Source organism: Nerophis lumbriciformis, linkage group LG14 (genome assembly GCF_033978685.3).
Source record: "Nerophis lumbriciformis linkage group LG14, RoL_Nlum_v2.1, whole genome shotgun sequence".
NCBI lineage: Eukaryota > Metazoa > Chordata > Actinopteri > Syngnathiformes > Syngnathidae > Nerophis > Nerophis lumbriciformis.
In genome coordinates, this window is record NC_084561.2 from 7,501,342 (window position 1) to 7,515,624 (window position 14,283).

At 35.3% G+C, this 14,283-nt stretch overlaps 1 protein-coding gene across 1 annotated transcript; it reads right to left on the minus strand.

The window, feature by feature from the left end:
- Window positions 1-8,147: 8,147 nt before the first annotated feature.
- LOC133616822 (guanine nucleotide-binding protein G(I)/G(S)/G(O) subunit gamma-5) lies at window positions 8,148-10,360 on the minus strand. Its single transcript, XM_061976432.2, has 2 exons — window positions 10,183-10,360; window positions 8,148-8,298 (listed from the first exon to the last, which is right to left on the minus strand). Exons 1-2 carry the CDS (start codon window positions 10,261-10,263, stop codon window positions 8,173-8,175), a joined length of 207 nt encoding a protein of 68 aa, XP_061832416.1. The 5' UTR covers window positions 10,264-10,360; the 3' UTR covers window positions 8,148-8,172.
- Between the last annotated feature and the right edge of the window lie 3,923 nt (window positions 10,361-14,283).

Here is a 14,283-nt window from a genome sequence, read left to right on the forward strand (position 1 = left end):
TAGTGATGTGAACATGAATATAAAACTGACTAATTACATCTTGAATGTCTCAGGACTGAAGGTGCAGCAGGTATGTCTCAGCTGCATATGTGTGGGAGTGACAGGAAAAAAGCTCTGGTTTGCTTGAAGTCGTTTGGCGCGAGCTGTTGGTTCACACGTAAACATTAGTGATGTGTGGATCGATACTGAAATATCCACACTGCCGATACCAGATCTTTATGCTCTAATATCCATCCTCACATTAAAATATTGATACTTTAGTTGATACTTTTTCCACCAAATCAAGTCAAAGTATGCAGGAGACATGTTATTAAAAACAGATATTGTGTATTATATGTGTATTATTATTATTATTATTAGTTACAACTCCTTCTCATGACATGTCCATGTTTTGTTTCTTACATTTTGACTGTTATTTTTTCCCATGTAAGAATAAAATAATGATATAACTATATTCATGTTCAATTATATCATAACTTTATGAAGGTGCTTTTATTTGTTAATCCACTGAACTTTGGTCACAGTTCAAATATATATTTATAGAAGTCACATCTAGTCTTAGACTTAGAACGGTCACATCTAGTCTTAGACTTAGATCGGTCACATCTAGTCTTAGACTTATATTGGTCACATCTAGTCTTAGACTTATATTGGTCAATCTAGACTTATAGTACCGTAGTCACATCTAGTCTTGGACTTAGATGAGTCACATCTGGTCTTAGACTTATATTAGTCACATCTAGTCTTAGACTTAGATTGGTCACATCTAGTCTTAGACTTATATTAGTCACATCTAGTCTTAGACGTATATTAGTCACATCTAGTCTTAGACTAACGTATCTTAATCACATCTAGTCTTAGACTTATATTAGCCACATCTAGTCTTAGACTTATATTGGTCACATCTAGTCTTAGACTTAGATTAATCACATTTAGTCTTAGACTTATTCACATCTAGTCTTAGACTTATATTGGTCACATCTAGTCTTAGACTTATATTAGTCACATCTAGTCTTAGACATCTATTAATCACATCAAGTCTTAGACTTATAGTGGTCACATCTAGTTTTAGACTTAGTCACATCTAGTCTTAGACTTATTCACATCTAGTATTAGACTTAAATTGGTCACATCTAGTCTTAAACTTAGATCGGTCACATCTCGTCTTAGACTTATATTAGTCACATCTAGTCTTAGACTTAGATTAATCACATTTAGTCTTAGACTTATTCACATCTAGTCTTAGACTTATATTGGTCACATCTAGTCTTAGACTTAAATTAATCACATTTAGTCTTAGACTTATTCACATCTAGTCTTAAACTTAGATCGGTCACATCTCGTCTTAGACTTAGATCGGTCACATCTCGTCTTAGACTTATATTAGTCACATCTAGTCTTAGACTTATTAGTCACATCTAGTCTTAGACTTAGATTAATCACATGTAGTCTTAGACTTATTCACATCTAGTCTTAGACTTAGATTGGTCAATCTAGACTTATATTAGTCACATCTAGTCTTAGACTTAGATTAATCACATTTAGTCTTAGACTTATTCACATCTAGTCTTAGACTTAAATTAATCACATTTAGTCTTAGACTTATTCACATCTAGTCTTAGACTTATATTAGTCACATCTAGTCTTAGACTTATATATATTAATCACATCTAGTCTTAGACTTAGATTAATCACATTTAGTCTTAGACTTATTCACATCTAGTCTTAGACTTATATTAGTCACATCTAGTCTTAGACTTATATTAGTCACATCTAGTCTTAGACTTATATTAGTCACATCTAGTCTTGGACTTATTCACACCTAGTCTTAGACTTATATTGGTCACATCTAGTCTTAGATGTATATTGGTCACATCTAGTCTTAGACTTATAGTGGTCACATCTAGTTTAAGACTTAGTCACATCTAGTCTTAGGCTTATTCACATCTAGTATTAGACTTATATTGGTCACATCTAGTCTTAAACTTAGATCAGTCACATGTAGTCTTAGACTTATTCACATCTAGTCTTAAACTTATATTGGTCACATCTAGTCTTAGACTTATATTAGTCACATCTAGTCTTAGACTTATATTAGTCACATCTAGTCTTAGACTTATATTAGTCACATCTAGTCTTGGACTTATTCACACCTAGTCTTAGACTTATATTGGTCACATCTAGTCTTAGATGTATATTGGTCACATCTAGTCTTAGACTTATATTAGTCACATCTAGTCTTAGACTTATATTAGTCACATCTAGTCTTAGACTTAGATGAGTCACATCTAGTCTTAGACTTATATTAGTCACATCTAGTCTTAGACTTATATTAGTCACATCTAGTCTTGGACTTATTCACATCTAGTCTTAGACTTATATTAGTCACATCTAGTCTTGGACTTATTCACATCTAGTCTTAGACTTATATTAGTCACATCTAGTCTTAGACTTATATTAGTCACATCTAGTCTTAGACTTATTCACATCTAGTCTTAGACTTATATTAGTCACATCTAGTCTTGGACTTATTCACATCTAGTCTTAGACTTATATTAGTCACATCTAGTCTTGGACTTATTCACATCTAGTCTTAGACTTATATTAGTCACATCTAGTCTTAGACTTATATTAGTCACATCTAGTCTTGGACTTATATTAGTCACATCTAGTCTTGGACTTATTCACATCTAGTCTTAGACTTATATTAGTCACATCTAGTCTTAGACTTATATTAGTCACATCTAGTCTTGGACTTATTCACATCTAGTCTTAGACTTATATTGGTCACATCTAGTCTTAGACTTATATTAGTCACATCTAGTCTTAGACTTATATTAGTCACATCTAGTCTTAGACTTAGATTAATCACATGTAGTCTTAGACTTATTCACATCTAGTCTTAGACTTAGATTGGTCAATCTAGACTTATATTAGTCACATCTAGTCTTAGACTTAGATTAATCACATTTAGTCTTAGACTTATTCACATCTAGTCTTAGACTTATATTGGTCACATCTAGTCTTAGACTTAGATTAATCACATTTAGTCTCAGACTTATTCACATCTAGTCTTAGACTCTTATTGGTCACATCTAGTCTTAGACTTAGATTAATCACATTTAGTCTTAGACTTATTCACATCTAGTCTTAGACTTATATTGGTCACATCTAGTCTTAGACTTAGACTTATATTAGTCACATCTAGTCTTAGACTTAAATTAATCACATTTAGTCTTAGACTTATTCACATCTAGTGTTAGACTTATATTGGTCACATCTAGTCTTAGGCTTATATTAGTTACATCTAGTCGTAGACTTATAGTGGTCACATCTAGTTTTAGACTTAAATTAATCACATTTAGTCTTAGACTTATTCACATCTAGTGTTAGACTTATATTGGTCACATCTAGTCTTAGACTTATATTAGTTACATCTAGTCGTAGACTTATAGTGGTCACATCTAGTTTTAGACTTAGTCACACCTAGTCTTAGACTTATTCACATCTAGTATTAGACTTATATTGGTCACATCTATTCTTAAACTTAGATCAGTCACATCTCGTCTTAGACTTATTCACATCTAGTCTTAGACTTATATTGGTCACATCTAGTCTTAGACTTATATTAGTCACATCTAGTCTTAGACTTATAGTGGTCACATCTAGTCTTAGACTTAGATTGGTCACATCTAGTCTTAGACTTAGTCACATCTAGTCTTAGACTTATTCACATCTAGTCTTAGACTTATATTAGTCACATCTAGTCTTGGACTTATTCACATCTAGTCTTAGACTTATATTAGTCACATCTAGTCTTGGACTTATTCACATCTAGTCTTAGACTTATATTAGTCACATCTAGTCTTAGACTTATATTAGTCACATCTAGTCTTAGACTTATATTAGTCACATCTAGTCTTGGACTTATTCACATCTAGTCTTAGACTTATATTAGTCACATCTAGTCTTAGACTTATATTAGTCACATCTAGTCTTGGACTTATTCACATCTAGTCTTAGACTTATATTGGTCACATCTAGTCTTAGACTTATATTAGTCACATCTAGTCTTAGATGTATATTGGTCACATCTAGTCTTAGACTTATAGTGGTCACATCTAGTTTAAGACTTAGTCACATCTAGTCTTAGACTTATTCACATCTAGTATTAGACTTATATTGGTCACATCTAGTCTTAAACTTAGATCAGTCACATGTAGTCTTAGACTTATTCACATCTAGTCTTAAACTTATATTGGTCACATCTAGTCTTAGACTTATATTAGTCACATCTAGTCTTAGACTTATATTAGTCACATCTAGTCTTAGACTTATATTAGTCACATCTAGTCTTGGACTTATTCACACCTAGTCTTAGACTTATATTGGTCACATCTAGTCTTAGATGTATATTGGTCACATCTAGTCTTAGACTTATATTAGTCACATCTAGTCTTAGACTTATATTAGTCACATCTAGTCTTAGACTTAGATGAGTCACATCTAGTCTTAGACTTAGATGAGTCACATCTAGTCTTAGACTTATATTAGTCACATCTAGTCTTGGACTTATTCACATCTAGACTTAGACTTATATTAGTCACATCTAGTCTTGGACTTATTCACATCTAGTCTTAGACTTATATTAGTCACATCTAGTCTTAGACTTATATTAGTCACATCTAGTCTTGGACTTATTCACATCTAGTCTTAGACTTATATTAGTCACATCTAGTCTTGGACTTATTCACATCTAGTCTTAGACTTATATTAGTCACATCTAGTCTTGGACTTATTCACATCTAGTCTTAGACTTATATTAGTCACATCTAGTCTTAGACTTATATTAGTCACATCTAGTCTTAGACTTATATTAGTCACATCTAGTCTTGGACTTATTCACATCTAGTCTTAGACTTATATTAGTCACATCTAGTCTTAGACTTATATTAGTCACATCTAGTCTTGGACTTATTCACATCTAGTCTTAGACTTATATTGGTCACATCTAGTCTTAGACTTATATTAGTCACATCTAGTCTTAGACTTATATTAGTCACATCTAGTCTTAGACTTAGATTAATCACATGTAGTCTTAGACTTATTCACATCTAGTCTTAGACTTAGATTGGTCAATCTAGACTTATATTAGTCACATCTAGTCTTAGACTTAGATTAATCACATTTAGTCTTAGACTTATTCACATCTAGTCTTAGACTTATATTGGTCACATCTAGTCTTAGACTTAGATTAATCACATTTAGTCTTAGACTTATTCACATCTAGTCTTAGACTCTTATTGGTCACATCTAGTCTTAGACTTAGATTAATCACATTTAGTCTTAGACTTATTCACATCTAGTCTTAGACTTATATTGGTCACATCTAGTCTTAGACTTAGACTTATATTAGTCACATCTAGTCTTAGACTTAAATTAATCACATTTAGTCTTAGACTTATTCACATCTAGTGTTAGACTTATATTGGTCACATCTAGTCTTAGGCTTATATTAGTTACATCTAGTCGTAGACTTATAGTGGTCACATCTAGTCTTAGACTTAAATTAATCACATTTAGTCTTAGACTTATTCACATCTAGTGTTAGACTTATATTGGTCACATCTAGTCTTAGGCTTATATTAGTTACATCTAGTCGTAGACTTATAGTGGTCACAGCTAGTTTTAGACTTAAATTAATCACATTTAGTCTTAGACTTATTCACATCTAGTGTTAGACTTATATTGGTCACATCTAGTCTTAGACTTATATTAGTTACATCTAGTCGTAGACTTATAGTGGTCACATCTAGTTTTAGACTTAGTCACACCTAGTCTTAGACTTATTCACATCTAGTATTAGACTTATATTGGTCACATCTATTCTTAAACTTAGATCAGTCACATCTCGTCTTAGACTTATTCACATCTAGTCTTAGACTTATATTGGTCACATCTAGTCTTAGACTTATATTAGTCACATCTAGTCTTAGACTTATAGTGGTCACATCTAGTCTTAGACTTAGATTGGTCACATCTAGTCTTAGACTTAGTCACATCTAGTCTTAGACTTATTCACATCTAGTCTTAGACTTATATTAGTCACATCTAGTCTTAGACTTATTCACATCTAGTCTTAGACTTATATTGGTCACATCTAGTCTTAGACTTATATTAGTCACATCTAGTCTTAGACTTAGTCACATCTAGTCTTAGACTTATTCACATCTAGTCTTAGACTTATATTAGTCACATCTAGACTTATTCACATCTAGTCTTAGACTTTTATTGGTCACATGTAGTCTTAGACCTAGAATGGTTACATGTAGTCTTAGACCTAGAATTGTCACATGTAGTCTTAGATTGGTCACATGTAGTCTTAGACCTAGAATGGTCACATGTAGTCTTAGACCTAGAATGGTCACATCTAGTCTTAGTCCTAGAATGGTCACATGTACGGTAGTCTTAGACCTAGAATGGTCACATGTAGTCTTAGACCTAGAATGGTCACATGTAGTCTTAGATTGGTCACATGTAGTCCTAGACCTAGAATGGTCATTACATTAGACATGATAGAACTATTTCAATGTTAGCACACATGTTATGTATGTTTGCACAAAGTAGAATCACTAGCCTGAATTTGACTTGATATCAGATCAGAGAGGAAAAAAAGTGGTATCGCACTTCAATACTATGCATGGATACAACATAACCTTATTGTTGATACTGTTACTGACAAAAGTAGAGGTGACAAACCAGGAAATGTGAAAATCGTTTATAGTTGAAGTCAGACATGAGAAACTGTACAAGGCACTAGTGGGAGTATTGAGTTGATGAAAGAGTCGTATTTGTCACACTTTAGCTTGCTTAACAAAAAGCTGTTGCTTGTTCCCTTTATGACTTGATGACATTTTGGTCCACAGAGCAGAAGCTGAAGTAGAATCCACAAGCACCACACGGAAGATCTGGGAGAGGCAAACATATACAAACATCATTATATCCATATCAGTAGAAATGATTATATATGATTAATGGCTAACACTTTAGTGTGGGGAACATTCTAAGTAAGACTTAATTTAGAGTTATTTGGACACTAGGGGAACATATAAGGGTTAGAGTTACTAACATACTTGCCAACCTTGAGACCTCCAATTTCGGGAGGGGTGGGGGTTGGGGGGCGTGGTTGGGGGCGTGGTTAAGAGGGGAGGAGTATATTGACAGCTAGAATTCACCAAGTCAAGTATTTCATTATATATATATATATATATATATATATATATATATATATATATATATATATCTACATCCTGAAAATATGCAAACAAAACTGTGTTTAGATAATTGATACTTCAAACTTGCATAAATAAATATTAAGGAATATAACATAACTTGGCTTCTGAGAGCTTCAAAATGTAATGAATAAAATGTTAAAGTTGTTGATAAACAAGCAATTATTTTAATAATTAAATATGGTCATTTTAAATGAATTATTATGATCATTTAAAATTAATTATTTCAAATTGTTTATTTTAATGTATAATTCTATGGCTGAGTGTAATAAGGAGTCAGAAAAAATACAAATAAAAATATAAATAATTTTGATGTTTTTAGCAAAATATAGTAAAAAAAATAATTGTTTTTTAAATTAATATATATATTTATTTTTAGGTAAGGTAAACATAATAATACAATGTATCTCTAGTCTGGATGATTTAGTTCTTGTCACCCTGTTGTCCTCCCGTCATGAAAAAAGGCTGTCCTCACTCAGGTCGCATGGAGCTGGAGGGGGCGTGGCTTCCAGCTCCGGCTGAAAATCGGGAGATTTTCGGGAGAATATTTGTCCCGGGAGGTTTTCGGGAGAGGCGCTGAATTTCGGGAGTCTCCCGGAAAATTCGGGAGGGTTGGCAAGTATGGTTACTAATAAGCAATAATTCTGAAGTTATTGAGGGAAGACTCTTAGTTAATGGCTTACTGGTTGTATAATGAGGCCATTCAGAATAAGTACTTAATGACTAATTAAGAGCCAATATGTTACTAATTTGCATGTTAATAAGCTACTAATTAATGGTGAATGTGTTGCCCATACTAAAGTGTAACCGATTAATGATATCAGTATAAATGATAATATGAACAATGATATCAGTATAAATCCTCACACAAGGCTGGAAGTTACAGGAAGGAGCAAACTTTCTGCGGTCTGAAGGGGTTGTTGCTGGACGACATGCCAGTCAGCAGCGGGTCCTGCTGGGCGTTCTGAAGACAAAACTGCTGCAGGTCAGCCGCGGCCTGTGAGACCTAACACCATGGAAACTTATCATTGTTGTCATGGAAACAACATTATTGTCATCTTTCTTACAGTCAGAAACATTGTCATCTTTGTTACAGTCGAAAACGTTGTAGATGACAATATGTTTCCGACTGTAACAAAGATGACAATGTTTCCTTGGACAGTTGGAAAAATATTGTCATGTTTGTTACAGTTCGAAACATATTGTTGTCATCTTTCTTACAGTCGGAAACATCGTTATTGTCATCTTTCTTACAGTCGGAAACATCGTTATTGTCATCTTTCTTACAGTCGGAAACATCGTTATTGTCATCTTTCTTACAGTCGGAAACATTATTATTGTCATCTTTCTTACAGTCAGAAACATATCATTATTGTCATCTTTCTTACGGTTGGGAACATATTGTCATCTTTCTTACAGTTGGAAGCATATCATTATTGTCATCTTTCTTGCAGTCGGAAACATTGTTGTCATCTTTCTTACAGTTCGAAACATTTTGTCATCTTTCTTACAGTCGGAAACATTGTCATCTTTCTTACAGTCAGAAACATATTGTCATCTTTCTTACAGTCGGAAATATTGTCATCTTTCTACAGTTGGAAACATTGTCATCTTTCTTACAGTCTGAAACATTGTTATTGTCATATTTGTGAAAGTCGGAAACATCATTGTCATCTTTCTTACAGTTGGAAACAACATTGTCATCTTTCTTACAGTCTGAAACATCGTTATTGTCATCTTACAGTTGGAAACATTGTCGTCATCTTTCTTACAGTCGGAAACATCGTCATTGTCAATCTTTCTTACAGTCGGAAACATATCATTACTGTCATCTTTCTTACAGTCGGGAACATGTTGTCATCTTTCTTACATTCGGAAACATTGTCTTCTTTCTTACAGTCGGAAACATTGTTATTGTCATCTTTCTTACAGTCGGAAACATTGTTGTCATCTTTCTTACAGTCGGAAACATATTGTTATTGTCACCTTTCTTACAGTCAGAAACATATTGTCATCTTTCTTACATTCGGAAACATAGTCATCTTTCTTACAGTCGGAAACATTGCTATTGTCATCTTTCTCACAGTCGGAAACATTGTCATCTTTCTCACAGTCGGAAACGTTGTCATCTTTCTTACAGTCAGAAACATTGTTATTGTCACCTTTCTTACAGTCGGAAACATTATTGTCATCTTTCTTACAGTCGGAAACATCATTACTGTCATCTTTCTTACAGTCGGAAACATATTGTTGTCATCTTTCTTACAGTCGGAAACATATTGTTGTCATCTTTCTTACAGTCGGAAACATTATTGTCATCTTTCTTACAGTCGGAAACATTGTTATTGTCACCTTTCTTACAGTCGGAAACATTATTATCATCTTTCTTACAGTCGGAAACATTACTGTCATCTTTCTTACAGTCGGAAACATATTGTTATTGTCATCTTTCTTACAGTCAGAAACATATTGTCATCTTTCTTACAGTCGGAAACATCATTACTGTCATCTTTCTTACAGTCTGAAACATACCATTATTGTCATCTTTCTTACAGTTGGAAACATCAATATTGTCATCTTTCTTAGTCGGAAACATATTGTCATCTTTCTTACAGTCAGAAACATCATTATTGTCATCTTCCTTACAGTCGGAAACATATTATTGTCATCTTTCTTACAGTCGGAAACATCATTACTGTCATCTTTCTTACAGTCGGAAACATCATTACTGTCATCTTTCTTACAGTCGGAAACATCATTATTGTCATCTTACAGTCGGAAACATCATTATTGTCATCTTCCTAACAGTGGTGAACATGTCATGAGTCATGTTTACAGTCTAATGGTGTTTTCCCAAACACGCCCTAAAGTAGAGGTCCTTTCTGTTTACCTTGACTCGGTTTATTCCCGCTTCAAGTCGCAGTTGTTGGACGACTTTCTTCATCGCCACGATGCTGGAAGACCCCGACATGTTGTGTTTATTTACTGGACTTCCAACAAAATGTCAACTTGTGCAACTTGTTGACGACAAACTACTTTTGCTCTTCGCTGGACTTCCGGTTTATGTGGAGGCGTGTCCTCTAATGTTGCGTTCAGTCGCCCGAAATGTAATGGGAATTCACAAAACTCAGTGCGGTATGGAATTTCACGTACGATTCCAGTTTTATGTGTGCGTTTTTTATTTGTTAGATTTGCATGTTGTAAATATGCCAAATAAAATCGTTGCTCTATGACGTAGACACATATAGTTAAAAATTACTTCAAGCCGACAGAACAAAATGGTTCCTACATTGCCGGAAGTACTTGAACGTCACTATCGATGAGCTGAAACGTCTGCCTCTAGTGGTGGGAAGGTATGCTTACCACGCAATGGCGTCTTTCAGTTCGCGCATTTCCGTACCTAAATATATATATATATATATATATATATATATATATATATATATATATATATATATATATATATATATCCTCTGCACTGTACACTTTATACTTCGTACACTAAACTTACTTACGCACCATTTCTGGTGAGTGCGTGCGACATCCGGGTACTGAGGACGCACTTATGCACTCACGTACTTAAAAGTCATCTTTCTTACAGTCGGAAACATATTATTGTCATCTTTTTCTACCTAAACGTCAATATATACCCGCTGCACTGTGCACTTTATACTTCTTATAACTAAGTACACCGCGCACTTAATTACTCACCATTTCTGCTGAGTGCGTGCGACATCCGGGTACTGAAGACGCACTTATGCACTCACTGTTATGTTATTGTTTTAAATAACACATCGTTGGATGACTTGCAGAACTGTCTTTTAATCACGATCACATATTACAAACGCTACTTCAACACTCGTGCGTACAAGGTGTGTACCTCTCCCAAGAGTCCTACCTGACACCTACTATATATTGGTTCCTAGTCATTTGTAGACTTACTACCACCATGTGGTCAAACACTATCATTACATCCCCCTTTCTAAACTAAGCACCCATTGCTAATACAATGTTTGTATTAAACAAATAACTTGTTTTTCTATCTTGACCACATGAATATGCAATCTTTTCAAAAACTATCCACGCACCACAGTATTAGAAAACATTTAAAGTATTTTAAAAAACATTAACTCTTTAGCTAGTCAATCAGTTTGATATTATACGAGTTCAATAATACACGTAGTCATCATTCACAGGTTTCTTGATCTGCCTTGTGGATCTTCTCAACACAGGTTCAGGATCGTCAGTCACATCTTCATTCATGTGCTGCATTGGCATTGTTTCACAGTCAGTGGGTGTAGATGAAACCTCGGACTCGGCTGTTTCTTGGTTTGGAACAGTCTCTGGAACCCTCAGCAAACTGCGACGATTGTGACGTAGTATCTGTCCTTCTTCACTCCTCACAGTATATGATCGTGGTGATGTTTCTTGAAGAACAGTAGCTTTGGTTTTCCAACCATCAGGACCTTCAATTCTCACTGTGTCACTTGGTGATAGTAGTGGGAGCGATTTGGCTGCTTTGTCATAAAACGACTTCTGCTTTAGCTTTTGTTGCTTTAGCTTCCGTTGTACTTTTTGACTCTGCGTTGGTGTAGACATACTTGGTAGTGTAGTACGAAGCTTTCTGTTCATCAGTAGTTCAGAGGGTGACAAGCCACACTCAAGAGGTGTCGCTCTGTAGCTAAGTAGTGCTAGGTATGGATCAGAGTTACTATCCACTGCTTTCTTCAAAAGTTGTTTGAGAATATGCACTCCTTTCTCAGCCTTTCCATTTGACTGTGCGTACAGAGGGCTTGACGTCACGTGTCTGAAATCATAGTGTTTTGCAAATTGCTGCCACTCTTTACTGTTGAAACATGGTCCATTGTCACTCACCACAGTATGCGGTATACCATGTCTAGCAAATATTGATTTGACATGCGTGATCACACAGTTTGATGATGTGCTTGATAGCAAAGCCATTTCAGGGAAATTAGAATAGCAGTCAATTACAACAACATACTCTTTGCCCTTCAAATAAAACAAGTCCATTCCCACTTTCTGCCATGGTGCAGTAAGAACTTCAGGCAATATCATGGGTTCTTTGGTTTGTTTGTTTCTGTATTTTTGACATGTTGCACATCTACCAATCATGTTGTCAATGTCTTTGTTGATTCCAGGCCAGTATACAGTGTCGCGTGCTCGTCTCTTGCACTTTTCAATCCCTAGATGACCTTCATGGATTCTTTGTAGTATATCCTGCCTCAATGTTTGTGGAATGACTATTCGGTTTCGCTTCAATAAAAGTCCATCCACAACACTTAGTTCACCTCTAACATGGAAGAACCGTGGGCTGGAACGTGGAGGCCATCCATTCTGCATGTTGGTAATAACACGCTGCAACTCTTCATCTTTTGCCGTTTCCTCAGCGATTAGTTGTGATTTTATGTCTGACACTGGAAGTGTAGCTGACACCATATTCACATGGTTTTGTACATCCTCTTCAGTAGCACTGACGCTGTTTTTCATGGGTGCTCTTGAGAGTGCATCAGTGACAATTCTGCTGCATGACAAATTTTAATGGCATTCTCCAACGACAATTCTGTCTCTCTCAACAGTCTTTCTCTGACTTTTTTGTCTTCTATGCCACATACAATCTGGTCCCTTATCATAGAGTCCTTCAGTGTAGCAAAGTTGCAAGTTTGTGCTTTCAGCCTCAAATCAGTCAAAACTTTCTCCATGAGCTTGCACTCTTGAACGGAACACATATCTTTCTTATGTCTCATTCTTCTTGGGAGAGCAATGAGCATCAAACTTTTCAATGACAACATCCAACTTGTTTTTTTCATCTGGATTGTCAAACACAAAAGTGTTGTAAACTTCAATGGCATGTGGGCCTGCTATTGTAAGCAGTAACGCTACCTTCCTTGCATCCGGCTTATCCTGCAGTGCCATAGCCGCCATGTACAGCTGGAACTGCTGCTTGAAGGTGCGCCAATTGCTGTCGACATTTCCACTTAGCTTCAGCTTTTCAGGTGGCTTCAAATCCATGTCGCTTTTCACAATACACCACTTCAATTTTCGTTCACTCCTGGTACCATGTTATGTTATTGTTTTAAATAACACATCGTTGGATGACTTGCAGAACTGTCTTTTAATCACGATCACATATTACAAACGCTACTTCAACACTCGTGCGTACAAGGTGTGTACCTCTCCCAAGAGTCCTACCTGACACATACTATATATTGGTTCCTAGTCATTTGTAGACTTACTACCACCATGTGGTCAAACACTATCATTACACTCACGTACTTAAAAGTCATCTTTCTTACAGTCGGAAACATATTATTGTCATCTTTTTCTACCTAAACGTCAATATATACCCGTTGCACTGTGCACTTTATACTTCTTATAACTAAGTACACTGCGCACTTACTCACCATTTCTGGCGAGTGAGTGCAACATCCGGGTACTGAGGACGCACTTATGCTCTCACGTACTTAAAAGTCATCTTTCTTACAGTCGGAAACATATTATTGTCATCTTTTTCTACCTAAACGTCAATATATACCCGCTGCACTGTGCACTTTATACTTATAACTAAGTACACTGCGCACTTAATTACTCACCATTTCTGCTGAGTGCGTGCGACATCCGGGTACTGAAGACGCACTTATGCACTCACGTACTTAAAAGTCATCTTTCTTACAGTCGGAAACATTATTGTCATCTTTTTCTACCTAAACGTCAAAATATACCCGTTGCACTGTGCACTTAATACTTCTTATTATACTAAGTACACTGCGCACTTAATTACTCACTATTTCTGCTGAGTGCGTGCAACATCCGGGTACTGAGGACGCACTTATGCACTCACGTACTTAAAAGTCATCTTTCTTACAGTCGGAAACATATTATTGTCATCTTTTTATACCTAAACGTCAATATATACCCGCTGCACTGTGCACTTTATACTTCTTATAACTAAGTACACTGCGCACTTACTCAC

What these genes read in the sequence shown, in the direction of transcription:
- LOC133616822 (XM_061976432.2), bottom strand. Translation starts at nt 10,263, where the DNA reads ATGTCGGGGTCTTCCAGCATCGTGGCGATGAAGAAAGTCGTCCAACAA. An exon ending in CGGGAATAAACCGAGTCAAG is followed by an intron (nt 8,299 to 10,182) that starts GTAAACAGAAAG and finishes CCATGGTGTTAG; the next exon opens with GTCTCACAGGCCGCGGCTGA.